The sequence below is a fragment of the Ambystoma mexicanum genome, chromosome 3p (assembly GCF_040938575.1).
Source record: "Ambystoma mexicanum isolate Mex_15411 chromosome 3p, UKY_AmexF1_1, whole genome shotgun sequence".
In the NCBI taxonomy this organism is placed as follows: Eukaryota; Metazoa; Chordata; class Amphibia; order Caudata; family Ambystomatidae; genus Ambystoma; species Ambystoma mexicanum.
In genome coordinates, this window is record NC_090925.1 from 865519443 (window position 1) to 865538469 (window position 19027).

The window sequence follows — 19027 nt, forward strand, 5'->3', positions numbered from 1 at the left end:
CTTGGGACTATTGTTTAGTTGTAGTTTTGGGTGGTGGGGCGTTGTGCTTCCTGCTTTGTATTGATGGACAGTGTGTAGTGATGAAACATTCTGTTTCTCACCCATTGCATTGCGGCCCGTGGTGCAGTGCTTCCTTACCCCCTCTGTATTTTGTCCTTGGGGCAGTTGGGGAAGGTAATAGTTAAGGTCATGGTCCTCTTGATGATCCGTTCTAGTCTTTCTTTCTTAGTTTGCTGTGTTAACTGTCTTTGGTCGTATTGCAGCTGTCTCCCGTTTGGACCTTTTAGTATGTCGTGATGGTTACCTTGTTTTTTTCCCAGTGATTGATCGGTGTGTATCGCGGTCGCTCTACGTTCATTGTTGTTTTTTTTAATTTTTTTTTATGTCGGTGCCCCTGTGGCCAGTCCTTCTAGTTATGACGTGAAGAGCCAGGTTTTGAGTAATTTCCTGAATGATAGGTGGTTTCTTGTGTTACGCATGTACTTTGGAAGGTCGTTCCAGGTTTTCGGGGCTTGGTGAGAGAAGGAGGATCCTCCAAGTTTTCTTTTGTTGTAGGGCTTCGGTTCCAGGCGGATGTCCATGCTTGATCTGAGCGTTCTTGTTGGTTGATGTAGGTGCAGTTTGTCTCTTAGGAACTCAGCACCTTCGTTGTGTACTGCTCTGTGTGTAATGCACATTGTTTTGAATTTTATTTGTTGTTTTATTGGTAGCCAATGCAGTGTTGTCAGCGCTGGTGCGGTGTTCTCTTCGGGGTAGTTTCAGAAGTATGAGAAAACAGCTAAGTTCCCAACTTGGGAACTCACGTCCCCTGTACACTTTATATGTCTGGAATATCAGACCATTAATTAGTTGTAACTTAAACAGTATTATAAATATTATTTCCAAAGAGAATTCAAATTAACTAGTTTTGAAAAAACAACTGTTCAAGAAATAAGCATTTAATCAGATAGGGTCACAAGAATCAATCTTCATTTTATTCATAATGTTGAAGCTGTGGAGGGCCCAACGCGTTTCGAGTGATTCAACACTCTTCATCAGGGGCAGATCAATTTCTACAAAAGATATGTACAATAATATTTACATGAATATTTTTAAATCCTTTTTTAAGTCCAATAATTCAACATAAACAGAGACATTATAGTTAACATAGATATTTATCTAGTGAGTAACCATTTCTGTACTGTATGGCTTGATAACTTAAATAGGGACCAATTGTCCACGGGTGCTAGTGTCATCTCCAAACAATCTGTTTAGACTTGGTGTAAGCAAAATATCGCTGGGAGCTATATCGTGTAATACCCAATAATCATAGTGAAAGGGAAGGAAGTTACATCTAGCGTGTTTTTTTGCCAGGACACAAGTCAATTTCCCGGGACTAACCTTGAGATGATTTGTTTATATAAGAGTATCTTCCACTGGAGAAAAAATCTCCGGATTACTCAGGAAACCGGGGTACACGGTGTAAAGGATTAATCCTCTCTGAAAAACAGGGGGGGAAAAAAATAGTAACGTGTATGTAAACCAATACAACTCTGAAAGATATAGATAGGTAACTGGCACTTACTGCTGTCAGCGAGGTGAAAAAATAAACAGTTCCATCTGGTAGTAGATGTGACAAAAATCTTCTTTAGCAGGTAAACCCATCTAAATGTAAACCAAACTTGTATGGTCTGAGGGCTGTTCACATGCTCTATAGAAGGATGAAAAATCATGAAGGAAGCTATCAAGTGCTTCAGGATGGCTATGTATTATTAATTGTGTATGCTAGCAAAGTACTGCTTGCAAAAAAAGGGGGGAACGTTTCTCTAGAGCTTACCTGTAGATAACAGTGCTGCAGCATTTAAATAGGAAGACCGAAGTTCGTCCGATTCCATACACAGCGCCATCGGGGATTTTGTCGAATCACCTGATGACGTCCTCGCACACATGCGCGTGCGACGGTACTACAGTGATCCTAATACGATTTGTTTAGTATATAAGGCCTTGAGCTGCATAGTTTCAAAAGTAGTCTGGCTGCTGCGTTTTGAATGCGTTGTAGTTTTTATAGGAGTCGTTCAGGCATGCCTAGGTATAGGCTATTGGCGTAGTCTACCTTGGACATGACGAGTGCGATGATGGTCGTTGTTTTGTTGGCGAAATATAGGAACGGAAAGATTCTCTTTGCTGCTCGCAGGAGGAAGAAGCATTTCTTGACGAGAGCGTTTACTTGTGGCTCTAGCGTGAGAGTATTGTCCATCAGAACCCCCAGGTTTTTTACAATCCGCGAAAGTGCTGGGGTTGTCCCGAGTTCCCTTGGCCAAGGGATGAATTGGTTTTCTCCTTTTTTTTTTTTTTTTTTTTTTTTTTTTTTTTTGTGACGATCATTATTTAAGTTTTGCCTGGGTTGATTTTGAGAGTTGGAGATTAACCAGAAGAATACATTGCAGAGGCAGTTTTCTAGTGTTGAGTTTCTTTCCGGGTTGTCCTGTATTTTTGAAGATTATTTGTGTATCGTCCGCGTAGTTGTAGCAGGTGAGTCCTTCGGTCTTCCTATTTAAATGCTGCAGCACTGTTATCTACAGGTAAGCTCTAGAGAAACCTTCCCCCCTTTTTTTGCAAGCAGTACTTTGCTAGCATACACAATTAATAATACATAGCCATCCTGAAGCACTTGATAGCTTCCTTCATGATTTTTCATCCTTCTATAGAGCATGTGAACAGCCCTCAGACCATACAAGTTTGGTTTACATTTAGATGGGTTTACCTGCTAAAGAAGATTTTTGTCACATCTACTACCAGATGGAACTGTTTATTTTTTCACCTCGCTGACAGCAGTAAGTGCCAGTTACCTATCTATATCTTTCAGAGTTGTATTGGTTTACATACACGTTACTATTTTTTTCCCCCCTGTTTTTCAGAGAGGATTAATCCTTTACACCGTGTACCCCGGTTTCCTGAGTAATCCGGAGATTTTTTCTCCAGTGGAAGATACTCTTATATAAACAAATCATCTCAAGGTTAGTCCCGGCTTTTGATGATTCTGATAAGTAGATACAGCTAGATGTTGAATAGTAGCGGGGAGAAGGATGATCCTTGTGGTACTCCACAGGTGGAATCTCTTGGGCTGGATTTGAAGGGTTCCATCCATACGGTTTCCTTTCTGTTTGTTAGGAAAGATTTGATCCATAGTAGGGCGGTGTCTGTTATTCCAAGTCCTTCTAATCTTGTTATGAGGGTGTCATGGTCGACTGAGTCAAATGCTGCCGATAGGTCTAGGAGTATCAAGGCAGTGCTGTTGTCTGAGTCTGCGTTGAATTTTAGATCGTCCCATATTGAGATTAGAGCTGATTCTGTTCCTCTCATTGGTCTGAAGCCAACTTGTGCCTGGCCTAGTAGGCCGTGCTCTTCTATAAACTCTTGGGTTGTTTTGTATATGTAAGTTTCGAGCAGCTTAGCTGTATACGGTATGTTGGAGATGGGTCTGTAGTTGGAAAGGTCCTCTAAGTTTCCCACTGTATCTTTGAGTAGTGGCCTGATGTATGCAGTTTTGAAGGCTTGTGGCACTTTCCCAGTTGCGATGGAATGGTTGAGGACGTTCCTGTGATATTCCATGGGCGTTCCCGGTTTAAGAATTGATTTGTATGTCTGGTGGGCAGGGGTCTTCGGGGGACCCTGAGTTATTGCTTTCATTCACCAGTTTGACGAATGTCTCCACTGATATTTCTGGAAAGCTTCGTAGTTTGTTTGGGTGTTCCTCCCCGGTGTAGGTTGAACCATTTTGCCATTGACCGTTTATTAGAAGAAGCAAAGGGTTTTTCTTTGGCGATGTTGTCTATAGTAGTTCTAATCCAGGAATGCAGCAGGGTTACCTTTTTGTCCAGGTCTTCATCTTCTTTGAGTGTTGGGTCTGGTTTGTTTAGCTCCAGCAGTTCGTTCAGGTTTGATGGTTCTCCAATTTCTTTTCATGGTTTTCGTTGTTTTGTCCAGTGGATTGTTAGCATTGTCCTTTTGATTACAAAGGGGATGATGAGGTGGTCGCTCCAGGGTATTTGGTTTGGGGGAGCCGTGGTGAGGTGTAGTTTGTTCACGGAGATTGCGTTAAGTGTATGTCCTGCCGAGTGGGTTGCTCCTTTTGACTAGTTGTTGCAGGTTCATTGCTACTAGTTGGCTGGTTAGCGATTTTTGTATGGTTCTGCTTTCTCCAGATGTTGAAAACTCCTAGGACTATCAGGTGATTGTGTTTGATGGCTAGGACGCTGATTGGTTCTGTGAAGGAGTCTACGAAGGTTGCATCATAGGTTGGTGGTCTATATATAAGTACGAATTTCAGGTTTGTTTTGGGTGTTATGGGTGTTACTGCTAGACGTATGATTAGGGATTTGCATTTATCGATGATTAGTGGGTCTTCCAGGTTGATATCCAGGTTTTCCTTGTGAATGATTGCCAGCCCTCCCCCTCTTTTGGTTTTTCTGTTTGATTGGACGCATTTGAAGTATTCAGGCAAGCAGTTGAGGGTGATCTTGTAATTGTCGTCTAGCCAAGCTTCTGTTACAAATAAGATGTCAATCCCTCCGTCGCAGAGCACATCCTATATCTCGGTGGCATGTTTGGACATTGAACTTGCATTGATGAGGTTGCAGTGTATCTTTTTGGTGTGGTTTTGTTTGTTGGTTGTTCCTTGTTTTGGTTTGTGGTTGTTTGGTTGCAGTGTATCATTGTTGGCATTGATTGGGGGTGGATGAGGATCAGCAAAGGCTGCATCTTCATTGTAGGAGAGCGTGTGAGGATCAACGGAAGCTGCATCTTCATTGGAGCGGTCTGCTAGATTGAAAGCTTGGCTGTTCAGTGATGTTGCTTCTCTGTTTGTGCTGGTTAGGTGAAGGTCCATGAAGGCTTGTTCTTCGTTGAATTGGTCAGTTAGGTTCATGTTTGGGTTGTTGGTTATGAGATCTTCGTCGTCATGTCCGGTATAGCGCTGGTGTCCTTCTGTTCTTATGATGTATGGGGTCGGACTCTAGCCACATTCTTCTTGGGTGTTCCCATCTTTTTTCTGGTTGTCCCGGAATGTTCTTTGTGTGTCTTGATGTCTCTGTCGTTGGGGTATCCTGGTTCTGGGGTTGTTGCGAGGTATGGTGTGAGATGTAAGGAATTTTCCCTTTGGAATTTTGTTCTAGTCGTTTTGGTTTTTGGCGTTGTTTCCTCTATTTGAGGTTGTTGCTTCAGTGTGGTAGGTTGGATTTGTGTGCCTGTGTCCAGTGTGGCCTTGTCTTGTGCCCTTTCTCTGCGTCCCTTTCTGATCCGGGACATTTTGGTGCTCAGTGCAGAGGTGCCGGTTGAGTAGTTGGCTGCTGTGTCTTGTGAGGGGAGTGCTGGTATTTCTTCTTGTGTTGGTAGGATTGGGTGCTTTTCTGGTAGGTATAGGGGGAGCAAGAGGGCTCAGGTGGGGCTAGATTGGGCCCAGATGGAGGCGCAGGGCAGGTTACACAGGGGCGCACTCGCCTGCTTCGCTGTGACCAGAAAAGGCGAGCAGGAGCAGTGACCAAACGCTAGGCCCTACAGTGCAGCAAAAGGGACCAATCAGGACGGTTGTGGGCGGGATGGGAGGCTGGAGGCGGGTGGTTCGGGAAGTGGATGGGGAGAAGGTCCGGAGGTGTAGGGGGGGAGCAAGAGGGCTCAGGTGGGGCTAGATTTGGCCCAAATGGAGGTGCAGGGCAAGTTACACAGGGGCGCGCTCACCTGCTTCGCTGTTAACTATGGATACAAATATGCACTATGTTCTCCCACTCACTGTAATTACAGAGTGTGGCAACCCTTTGTCAAAGATTTGAATTTGTATATTAGAGACACAACAGATCTCCTAACAAAATACAAGGCCTAGAATGGGAATTTAACCATTTAACTTTCTTTTGGTTTCCCTAGATGTGACATGTCTATACACATCCATTCTACACTATAATGGGTTACAAGCTTGTCAATTTTTTCTGGACACCAGATAGATCAGTTTTAAACAACAAAATGAAATGATTATGGTATTAATGAAGTTTTGTTTGGAACCTAATATTTTTCTATTTGTTGAGAAATTGTATAGACAGAAATGTGGTACCGCCATGGGTTCCAGCATAGCCCCCTCTCCATCCTTATGCCAATTTATACATGGAGTGGTAGGAACAAAAAATGGCTTTGTCTGAAACCAATGATAACTATGTGAATCAGAAATTCTGTTGGTATAGATACATTGACAACCTATTCATAGTATGGTAGAAGCCTGTAAAATGGGGGCACGATTCCTGGAGAGGTTACACTAGGAATAACATCACTAAGCATGTAATCAGATAGTCCATTGAGACAAAGGATCTCCTCAAAGTTAATATAAGGTGTAATGAAATAGACAAAATCAGATTCATTACGACCTTTAGTTCTCAATTGGATGACATTAGAAAGATTCTTCATAAGCATTGGTCCATTTTAAAAGCTGATGTGGATCTTTAAGTCCAAAGGTGATAGGCCATTAATGACTGTTTCTAAGGTAAAATCTCTTATATGACTGAGTCCAGGATGGTGTCAGACAAGTGGTTACACAATAGAAGGACTAAAAATGGGATTGAAAAATGTAACAATTGCAAAATTTGTATCTATGCAGACAGGAAAGAATCAGTGAATTATGGTTACATTTCGAAAACAAATTGGAAGATTAGGCTGAAAATCAATTGTTTAACAAAGTTTGTTGTGTATGCAATTGTGTCCCCATGTGAACTGATGATTTGCCAACTCAAAATACTTATTTTGCAACACTACAGAGCAATTCTTAATAAGGGAAGTAATTATCCTTTGGCCGTACATTTTGCCGAAAAACATAATAATGATGCTACATTGATGAAATTCTTTGCACTGGGCCGAAAAAGGAGTGGCAATAGGGAACACAAATTAAGAAAATTGGAGTCAAGCTCATAGTGACATTTCACACCAAAAAACCAAGAGGACATAATGCTGGTGAGGAGCTGGCAATCCATTTAATGGATGATTAAATAAGATCCATTGACTATTTAATTAATCTGAATGAATATGCACTGAGAATTATGACATCAATGTAAATACTGACATTGTAATGCAAGAAATGTGTTAGATGGGTAGTTGCACTACAATGGTGGATGGAGAATAATTGACTGTACAAGAGCCATATAGATAGATGATATATTTGTCAATTTCTATACACATGCTGGTTGCATAGCCTTGTCCGGTACATATCATGCACTTTGCAGCACAGAAGCACTTTAATACAATTGCAGCCCACTAGGGAAGGACGTATATCGATACTACAGGTTATCCATTATTTTGGGAAATAAGGTGGTAGGAACTATTATTCTTTAATAAGAGCTGTATAGAAAAGTATGTATTTTTTTTTATACACATTTGGTTGCATACCTTTGTCCAGTACAGAATATGCACTTTAAAGCACAGAAGCAATTGATTTATCTGTAGAGAACCAGAAATGGATTGGCAGCCCACTAGGGCAGGACGTGTTTTGATACAGGTTCTCCATTAATTTGGGAAATCTGGTGGCAGGAATTAACATTTTAGCTAACGTGCCGCCGCACGAGATTTGGCTCGATAGGTTTACACATTCACAGCCGCCGCCATGCAGAATTTACTGCAATGGTTTTTATTATTTATTAGCATTGGGACATTTGATCCAGTGGGTTTATTTTTTATATATAATAGTCAAACACATCAGTAAGGGAAGACACACAGGTGAACACTTGTTAGGGTTAAGAATAATAAGAAGGTATTTTTACCTTTTTATATATGGCTTTGAGCCATAGAAAACCAGCCCAAGATGGCCACCTGGATTTCGCTAGGATCTATGGTTTCGAAGCTCTAGTCACATGACCTAACATAGGGCGTTCCCTGAACTTGGTAAAAATAAAAAGTCTGATTCGGTTAGTCTGCAACTATTCGCCTGAGGAAGTCCCCGAGCAGGGATGGAACGCGTGGCAAGAATCAGCGGTTGGGGGGCATTTTAAACCGGTCATAAGTCCATGCTGACTGGTATGTGGTTTCACATGATGTTTTTCTTTTAAACAAGAATAAAGATTTTTTTTTTAGCACAAAGTATTTGGTATCGAGTGCTTGGTTTATTTTTGCTGAGCCCAAGGTGCGAGTCCCTGATTGCTGGACAACACTACAAGCTTGGCAGTTGTTTATATATATATTTGAATGAAATTTGACCGAATTTCGACCAAAACATTCTGTCAAAAGTGAAAGGCCAAATGTTTTTCGACCAACTATGCGAATACCAAACGTTCATTCGTGGAGCCTGTAAAACTGCACCAAATCTGCAGAACAACGTTGGAGCACGAAGAACCCTTTTCTGGTAGTATTTTTCTCTCGACTGCTGCTAGGACATCCCTTCCAGAGTCACTCCTTTCATCACAATGACCAAGAAACGGAGACTGTGTCCACCACTGCTGCACCATGAAAGAATCCAGCTGCTGCATCTTCACAACTCCTCCGGTACTGTGGGGACTCATGGTAGTACCTACCTTTAGTCATTCTGTCGCTCCTTTGCTGCTGGACTTCTGATTCCGGTGTTTGGGTGTTCACCCATACCCTTCGCCCAGGCCTAACGCTTGTGCACCCATAGGGAGCCGTTTCCCTAAGGCCCCTGAATCTTTTTGACCCACAAAAGCATCATACTTGTAAATGTAGAATCCTCTGGAACTTTGTCTTTTCTGATGCTGTGACTGCTTTACCCCCCAATCTGACTTTGAAAAACTCATACCTAAATAGGGATGGACTGCTAAAGCCTTAAGGCCTCTGAAAAGTAATACAAGTATTGGCCTACTATTGTTGGTGTGGTTTAACCTTTTTATTCCTATTACAGATCATTTTTGAAGCTGCTATAACAACTGATTTTACTTTGAACTGTGTTCATGGATTGTATAATTCTTTCTTATGGTTTACTCACCTGAAGTATTGCATTTGTTTTCTCTTGTGTTGATTAGTTAAACTATTGCTTATCTGAATAACCGTACTGTGTGTATATAAAATAAATATCTATTTTACGATGTCTACAAGTGTGTGAGTTTCTTTAGGCCTATGTGTTCATTATATTTACCTGCAGCTCACATCTCCCTCCTAAGGTAAGCCTGGCTGCTCTACTACCAAAACCTTGAGTAGTAGAGGTTTCTACTAGAAGGCGGGCCTGAATAGCAAGGAATTGTTTTATAAAGTCTTGCCACATGAAAACTCCCCTAACAAGCCCCCCCGCCAGTCTAGTGAAAGGGGATCTAATCTACTCCAGGATGGATTTCCTGGTTAGCCCATCAGCATTGCTACTTTGAAGACCTATGTGTCATGATGCCTACCCCCGGAGCACCAGGTCAGGCCCAGCACCCCCGGAAGCAGGCATCATGCCCTCGGGTAAAAGCCCAGCGGCCCCTTATAGGGGCTCTTTGGACTCAGTCCTGGCGCCTTTGGCGCCAGGCTCATGTTGGACATCAGTCCTGGCGCCATAGGCGCCAGGCTCATAAAGGGAGGTGTTTTGTGCACTTACCTGATGCAGACCATGCTGCACGCTTCAGGCCTCCCTGAGACCTGAAAGGGACTATTTTTTCATAGGGACTATTTTTTCACACGGGCGTGGCCAGGGAAGGATACATACCTATTTGGGGAAGGATGCATACCTGGGACTTCTTTGGAGGCTATTTACGCCACGCCCAGACAGCAGCTCATGCTTCGCGTTGTTCTGCTTCCTGCAGCTTAACGCTCACCGTGTCTGCTCCTGCTCCTGGACTCCAGCCACGCCCACCTCGAACCTGGAAGACCTGCAAGGAAGGAAGAGAAGAGAAAGGTGAAAACCAAGGACTATTTCAAACTTCTTACCTGCATCCGGAATCTTCTCGCCAGCATCCCTGAAGAAAGACTTCCATTTAAAAGCATCGCGTTGCTCGCTGCAACGCCACGCTTCACTCACCTGTCCTCGAGACATCTCCCGGCTCCATCGCGGCTGTCGGCATCGGACGCCACATCTCTGCACCTAGGGGAGAGAGGAAGAAACAAAAGGTGAGCAGAAGGAACACAGAAGGAAAGCCTGATTAACAGCCATAATACTTACCGGCTTTTCTTCCACATTTCGGGTCGGCGCCGCCCCGTTGGCAGGTACTGTACCCCGGCCCCTATGGGGAAAGGACAAGAAACATTTCTGGGGAATGATAAGGACATTTAGAGGGATCGCCCTCATCACTACTCACCTCGGCAGTTTAACCCCTCGACGCATCGCCTTCATTTTGCACCTGAAATAAAGGACCGATCACAGGTTAGAAAGACAACATAAAGGGGTCCTCACTTGAACTTTGAACTTTCATACTTACGGCGCATCGCTCAGGAAAGTCAAGTGGATTTTGCCAGCGCCATTCTGAAAACCAGTGAAGTAACTGGACGAACACGCGCCCCTGCACCAGAAGCAGGATGGAGAGTTCATCCTTCCAAACCATAAGGTGAGCTTAAACCGGGGTTTGGAGGAAGTTAGAGAGGAACGAAGGGGGAAGGGGGAAAAGGGGGAGCTAGCACACTATTCTGCAGACTGTTAATCCCCTTTCTCATCTGCAGAAGGATATTCCTACGGGCCAGGCAATCACGATTTGGAGGTCCTGTCCAATCGGTGTTCCAGGCCCTGCGCATCACGCTAGAAGAGGCCACAGCAATCCAGACTAGACCAGCGCCCCCGTGGGAACCAGGTGAGCGTTACACTATGGACCACTTATATGATCCTCTCCATTCATGGTCATCAGCCTCTGTAAGGGTTTATGGTCAGTCTGCACAGTGAAGTGAGTCCCAAAGAGTAGGCTCTCCAATTCCTAAGAACCTACGCAATGGAAAAACGCGTTTTCCACAGTGGCCCACCTGAACTCTGTTCTTAAGCTGGCGACTGATTAAACATCCAGGATGTTCAATGCCTTTGTCATCTATCTGAGAGAACACTGATCCCAGGGTCAGAGGTATCTGTCTGCACTATGAAAGGTCTCTGGAAATCGGGTGCACAGACGACAGGGGCCTGGCAAAGGAAATTGTTCAAGACTGGGGCGGCCGTCTTGAACCAACTGTTATTCTTGGGTTCTTTGGAGCAGTGAGAGCAGTCATAGGGGCAGCTATGGTGTCATAGTCTGCCATAAAATTCCTTAATACTCCAAAATGCTCTCAATTGCGTTTCAGTTGTGGGAGTGGCTCAGTCTTGTGCAGCTAGTACTTTGCCAAAAGAAAATCTTTCCTTTCCTCCCACAATGTTTCAAAAATGTTGCCTAAAAATATGCCAGCTGTAATGATGAGTCAACAAAATATTGTAAGCTGTCCCATGTTTTCATACGTTTGGGCTTGGGAGGGGGATGATGTTGAATGTTAACTCTACGTTTGTGTACTTGCACTGTATACATCATTTCTGAGCATACGACTGCCTTTTCTTAATTGGTCAAGTTTTACACTTTAGTTATTCCCACTCTGATGCAAGTTTTTCATTTTTGTCTTCTAGGAAACTCAAAATACCCCTGTGTATTGGGTAAGTTATCATCGAGGAGCGAGTTGCGGGCAGGGGTTTAGGTCCACAAACATGTGGGCTGGGGTAATTAACTGGGGGTTTTAGGCCCTTTTTGGCTCAACTATTATTCAGTTATGGAACAGAGTTTGATTATTGTTGGGCATATTTCCAAGCGGGTATGGGAGTCATTGGTGTGATGGCTTGAGGTTTTCCCTCAAATATTGTCATGACGGCCTGTAGCCCTGGTTTGCCAAGTATGCATGTTTTCAAGAAATTCATGGGCCTGCCTGTATCCTGGCTGGACTCAGTCCTGTTGAGCATTTGGATCGAGAGGGTCATGTGACCTACTGCCTCACTTGTTGAGCCTCCTCTGCGCACCTCCTGCCAAGGACCAAAAGTAACAAAGGGTAACTCCATGTTTGGAGTGAAAGGGTTCTAGGGCCAGAGACCCTGCTCAATCCTGAACTTCAGTTCTCGCCCTTTGTCTGACTCCTGGTGCCTGGAATCCTTTGATCCAGTGACTCTCCATTCACTGGGGTTTGCCACTGTTTGCTCACAGGACCAAGGAGCATCCCTAGCATGGCCCTGTTACACGTCCGTTGGCTGCCTATAGCCCCATTCAAGCCCACCTATGAGCTTACACATTTCCAGCCGTCCTTTCCCTTCTTCCATTGCTGCTCAACACCTACGGTCTCTTAGCCTTAACCCTTCCTTAACTCTCTTCACTTGCCTATTTTACAATGTTCCATCATCGACTTTGACTCCATTCCTCCTAGTACTGACTCTTTAACCACAAGTCTTCTACCTCACTACACCACTCAAAACATATGCTCCTGTTCTCCCAAGATCTCAAACGCATCTATGCCCCTCTCCTACCACACACTTGCTTGACTCCCACACCTCTTAACTCTTTCACTTGACCGCAGGAATCCACAATACCTATGCAACAAGTCTTCATACATCACTGACCAGTCTAACTCTTGACACCTTCAGCATTCACTTCTTGCTATCATGGCTCAGTGACACTAGCGGTTCTCCAAATCAACGCTGCTACCTTCTTCCACTCTCCCCGACCTGTTCGAAAGAGTAGTGGTGTAGGGTTCCTTATTACTATGCCTTCCCGACTGATCACCCTATGCACCTCTGGCATCTGCCTTTCGTCTATTGAATATGCCATCATTTAACTCTTCCCATACCTCTACTCCTTAAGCTCTTCTGGCTCTTCTGGCGCTCTCTCAAACCCCACCGCCCGCTCTCCACAGTCCCCCACTTCTTTCCCTGATCTGAGCCTTCTCCTTGAGTCACTTCTAAAGACGTCCCCAATGTCAGGATGATAGTTGTACCTTCTAAAGCCTTCCACAGCCACCTGCCTTTAACTTTACTCCTTCATGATCCCTCCACAGCTAGCCTACTTGCTCTGGTAAGAACTCCCTTGAACTTGTCGTTTTCTCTACTTCTCCTCCTCTGACCTCTCCATTGATCCCTTCGCGCCTGATCACTCCATTGTTCACTTTCACATCTCAGTCCCTCTACCCCTCCTTCTCTCTTCAATGACCAAGAGTACAATGACCAAGCAGGACCCTTTCACTTTGATTATGTGAAGAGCTCTCTTGTTTCGCACCTATTCATGTCTCTTCCATTGACCATGCTTTTTGAAAACTTTCTGTATGCACTTCTGACTTTCTTTGACCAATACACTCCTGCTCAAATATTCACACCTTCTGGTCGCTGTCCTCCGCCCTGGATCATTTGAGACCCAGACGCTCAAAACAAACATGCATAATGACAAATGATGCTGACGCAAATCGCATTCCTGCCCTACAAAAATTCCCTCGCTGCCCCAACTTCAGCATTTGACTCTGCCAAATTCCTACTTCACAAACTGAATCTCATCCCTTCAGAATCACCCAGGCAAACTTTCTACCTTCCAGGCTGTGTTCACACAACCCATGCCAATATGCATAGCCTCCTCCCTTTTTGCTACTGACTTTGCTCACTACTTTTCCTCTACAATCTCTAATATTTATAACTCACTCAAACCCTCCTCTCCCTCACCCACCCTCCTGTGTACCACCTTTCCCCCTGCCCTTTCTACTTTAGACTACTTCTTCACTACCGCTCCTACCGAAATGATCCTTCTCAACACCAACCCATCTTGCTCTCCTATCTAACCATTTGATCCTCAATGGTCAGAGTTGGTCTCAATCCGCTGCTCTGATCTGTCTGAGCTCTTCAATCACTCTATGCTGGAGTCTTCTGCATCTTTCAAATCTGCAACTATCTTATCTTTTGAAGAAAATCCTGAACGTACTAGCAAACTACTGCCCAGTTTCCTTCCCTCCTGCAATATTCAAAGGTCCTTGAACGGGTGCTCTTCAACTGGATCACTAAATATCTTGAGTACCAATTTTGATTGGGTAGTAATAGTAATGTATGTAAATATGTCCTGTGTGAAGCGCTTTAGATTAAATCGATATTTATATTTTAAAAGAAATTGCCTTGCAAATGCACTTCAATCTGGCTTGTGTAGCAAACGCTGCGAGATTGCACTTATGCTTGTCTACACTTTTCGCTCTGATACTTACCACTGCAAACTCTATTTTATACTCCTCCTTTTGGACCTTGCCGGCACTGTCAATGTATATCCTCTCTTCTCCTCGCCCTCATCACCTGGGATTTCACAAATGAACAGTTGCCTGTATTCTCTCCTGCCTGGAAGGTCACCTCTATAAAATCACCTGGAACTAGAAAACCACTCTCCTCCCCGCTCACCCTGGTACTTCCATTCCTCCATCCTAGAACCACATACTTTCCTTTGGCTTGCACTATCACTTCTTTGCTGACTACACAAATCTTTTTCTCCTTTCCTTCCTGCATCCTAGTCTCGCTGCACTCTGTCACTGGAGGGCTCTCTGCTGGATCATACTAAATTCTGCAAAAATTGAGGTGGTCTATCTTCCATTTTACAATTATTTAGTATTTTTATAAAGAGCACATCAGCCCGTGGGCATCGTGGCACTGATGTGCCATACTTGCCCTTCCCTATCTCTTTCCCACCTGAACTTCTTGCTCCCACACCCATGGCTCACAACCTTGGGGGTCCTCTTTGATAGCAACCTCCAACTTCAACAATTCATTACTGCCAATGCCTATACTGCACATATTAACCTTCAGAATATCTGTCAATTGTTTACATTTCCAATCTATGTACACTCTAAAATCCACCCTTGTGCTCAGCAAACTAGACTTCTGCTTGAGCATACTCCTTGACCTTCCTTGCTACTACATTCCTCTCTAGACAGATTCCACGATCTGCCCTCAACAACATGCCCAGATCCGCTTCTAATTGCTGACGCCATGCCGGCTGGGTCTCCGTACACATCTGCACCCTTTTCAAGTTCCTTCTACTAGTCTGCAAATCTATTGTTTGTCTTGCTCCTCAGAACCTGACTGACTAATCGCTTCCCATTGTGTTCCCTCTGCTCTTCTCTGCACACAACCTCCCCCACCCTGGATTTTCTCCTCGCTTTCACTCTTTCTTCCGGAATGAGACCTGGACAAAGAGGACTCCTGGTGTTTGCCAGAAACCTTTATCAAATAATATATGGGTTGGAAACTGCGTCGCCGTCGCTAATGTAGGAGGTATTTCCCTACCTCAACCAAAAACTAAGGGACTGCCTGTGGCACGATGTCCAAAGCAAAAAAAAGTCCTGGGTCTAAAAGGAAATCTAAGGTTCTGAGGGTAATGTCTCTGGAAATGAGAAATTGGCAGATGTTCAATTTCAACAAAAAAGTAGAACTCCAACAAAAGTTCCAAATGTATAATGTTGACAGTTCCAGGGAACGACTCCTGTCCTCGGGTTTCTCTCCACCAAAATACAAGTTCAAAAGACTAACCAAGTTTGTTGTAGCCCAAGCGGGTAACTCCCCTCCTCTTGGTATTACAATTTACTCCAGGGGAAATTACTCCATTCCCCGGGTCCTTTCACATTCAAAGTTATCCAAACATCCTAAGGGCATGAATCTTCCGTGAAAGTCCCGTAGAAGTCCCGCTTTGCCTGGAGACGCTGTCCCTGTTGCTGTTGGATACCGTTTATTTCTTCACGGCGTGCATCTTGATTTGAACTGTGGCACGTACTCATATTACCAGGAGGTGAAGATTGTCTACACGCAGAACTTTATTTGTGTTTAAATCTGGTTATATGTAGTTATAACCTTTGTTTTTGTTCTGTTTAGGCTCCTCTCTTTGTGTGGAGGCGGGCCTATATAAACGGGAACACGCGCGCACCGCGCGCGCGCACCCGTGAAAGTCCCGTAGAAGTCCCGCTTTGCCGCTTCGCCGAGTTCGCGAGCGAAGCGGAGCGTGAATTTTTATAAAGGTGTGTTTTTAAGCTTTAAGCTGTTTTAACAACCAAAAAGGTAATTAATCACATTGCTGGTCTTTGCAACACATAGGAGGGTGCTAGGCGACGTATAATAATATAACAAGGCTTAGCTTTTATTTGTTTTGGGCGATATGAGTCGCAATCTGTACACCCTGCGAACGGGCATGCCTCAGGTAGAATGCCAAAGTGTATCATGTCCCACAAAATCAACACAAAATTTGGTGCGTGTCTCCACCCCGATTGATCCTCTGCTTAAAGCAAGGATGTGTCCCTTACAAAAGACACCAACCTCAAGTTCTAGATCTAAGGTTGTAAAACCAATTGGAGTGGTGGGTGACATTAGATGCTTCTTTCCAGACTCTCGTGGCAAACAATGGGAAAACCCCAAGGTTGCTCAGGTTGACCAGGAACGGGGCTTGACCATTGAGAGTACTAAGTGTTGAAGCTGATTGCATTAATGTATTATCTTCTGTGAAAGTGTCCCCGGAAGTTAATGTTGTGCCACTTACAGTGGCCCTGTGCTCAGAGCGAGCGGTTAGCACTGGTGAGATCGTACCTGACACGATCTTAGATGTAAAATTGGATGATGTAGCTATTATTGACTTATCTGTAGCGGAATCAAATTTTACCATACAAGAAAACTTTGAAAATTTATCTTATTCCCCTCAGATGTTGTCTAGTATTGATCTAACACAACCGAATCAATCATCTTCATTCCTAGCTCCTACTCCACGTAGGAGTCTAGGTATTGAAAAAGATTCAGTGTCACAAAAATCACCCAAATTTATTGAATTAACATTAGAAGCCATGAATTTAACTTTGCAGACGTTGATGCAATTATTTAATTTACTCAGTGCCAAAATGGACTCACAAAGTGTGCAACTATCTGCAGTGTTGAATTGGCAGGCTAGCCAGCCTTATTCTACATGCTGCCATAGACGGCCACCGAAAGAAAGTTTTCCTGTGATGGTGGATCAGAAGCTTCCACCAATGCTTGAGCCAGCTGATAGAGCTACAAATATCGACACTCCTAAGCTGGTATCAGATCCCAAAGCTAAGATACCGTCGAGGAACTTATTCCAGTTGGTCACGAACACTTTTGTTCCGCAGGTTTTACCTGGTTTTTCCACAATAATAACAGAGAATACATCATCTAACATACATAGTGGTGAAGAAGCGGTGCAGGTTATAGACGAGCTGGCAGATGTAAACATCCAATCCTCTTGTAAATTGTATACTATCTTTGATAAAAAAGGAAATATATCTCACTCAAAAGTACGATCCCTAGGTGAGAAAAAAACTAAAAATATGTCCTTACCTAAAGTAATGGCTACAGCGGCCTCGAAGCAATTTATTAAAAAGATCAATTTACCTACGAAAAATGCACTAATAACCTCTAATGCTGTATCAAAAAAATACGCGTTATTGAACCAACAACGCAATATGAAAGCTGTTAAAAAACAAAGAGTTGCTGCCTTGCAAACGGCTTATGAACCGTTAGATGAGTTAGTTGCGGCGGTGAAAGAACATGAGGGCAAGAGGAACTCGGCTGCAGTCCCTAAATTAAAAATTGCTCAGGTTTCTAAAAAATCTCAGGGTGCTTTAGCAGAGCTGAAGGTGTCAGGACCCAATAGCACAAAAGCGCTCCTAGGGCTGCCAAACAGTCCAACTTGTAGCCCAGATAAGCCACAACCTGAGTTACTATTAAGAAGACTAGAGCTCAGAAAAGCTGTTGATGCATACATGGATAGTTTTATGTCTTTGCCAAGCCTACAGGCTCCATCATTATGCCCCATTGTGCCTGAATTTGCACCAAGAGCGGCTGATATAAAAACTGCCGAGAGTGGAGATGCGGGTTCAAGGACGAGATGTCCGCAAGCACAGCCTTCCATAAAATCGTGTCTTGCTTCAAAGCCAAAAGTGAGGTTTGCGGATGACAAAAATATAATAAATGAAATTGAAATTGATGAATTTGCTGTACATGAAGCGGATTTAACCAAAGTATTTCAAACTCTTTATCCCCCTTCGCATACAGATGCACGATCTGTTACGAAGGAGACTATTAAAAACAAGAATAAGAAACTAATTAGTATCCCTATAAGTCAAGACAAACAAACTCTTGCTCTAGTTCTGAGCTGCCGTCCCCTTCCTTATCAACAATTTCTTTTGAACCGGCAGAGTATTTTAGAATTATTTTCAGACATCACAGCTCTGGAAGAAGTTGAATCCTCGGACATTGAACAAGTTGAATTTTTTAATAAAGATTCATTGAGTATGGTTTGTCTATTGTTGCGATCAAAAATTGTTAGAAATCTAATTTGGGAGGCTAAAGAACAATTGGCGTCAATGGGATTCATATTATTATCTGGGCCCGCGAGTACTAATACAAAACTGGAGGTAACTCCTAAAACTCCTGCAATTAGGTCTACTAATCCTAGAAACATTGATCCAGACACAAAATCTAAATGTTGTTGCTCTTGTGACTCTAATAGCTAACTACCCAGTAAGATAAAGACAAAAAGCGTATTTTCCATGGTATCGTGGAATACGCGTGGCTTTAGGCATTTAATAAATAACAAAGCTAACATTTTGAATAACTTTGATCTTGTTTTGCTGCAAGAAACATGGATGTCCCATAAACCTTCTTGGGACAACCATGAGATATACTTTACAGCAGCTTTGAAAAAATCAAAGGGACGACCGATGGCAGGCCTTTTAACGGCCGCAAAACTTAGCTCGAAAGCCAATATTGTGCATGCATTGGCTCTAAATTCATATGTGCAATTAACAGTTTTATCGATTCAGTCGATTCTTTATGCGGTAGTTAATTTATATTGGAATCATAAGAGCTATGAAGAAGAGAAATTTCTTTCTGAAATCTCAATTGTTTTGGATTATATTGCTCAGGTCCCTGAAATCTGCTACACAATTGTAGCGGGGGATTTGAATTTACATTGTGGATCACAAGATCACAAAGTAGAAAACACATGCATAACTTTATGGGAACAACTTATGGCTTCAAGAAGTTTAAATCTGTTAAATGGGAGTCAGTATGATCACAGTGGTACACAATACACGTGGCGACAGGGGCAACATACGGCTACAATCGACTACATTTATGTAGACGATAAAT

At 43.3% G+C, this 19027-nt stretch overlaps 1 protein-coding gene across 2 annotated transcripts in view; it reads left to right on the forward strand.

Moving 5' to 3' along the window:
• Positions 1-19027, forward strand: part of LOC138581019 (polymerase delta-interacting protein 2-like) — a 144867-nt gene that overhangs the window by 109801 nt on the left and 16039 nt on the right. For both annotated transcript variants that reach the window (XM_069652032.1, XM_069652033.1), the window contains exon 8: positions 11504-11530. In XM_069652032.1, coding sequence (XP_069508133.1) covers positions 11504-11530 — 27 coding nt within the window. The remainder of the gene's footprint in view (positions 1-11503; positions 11531-19027) is intronic.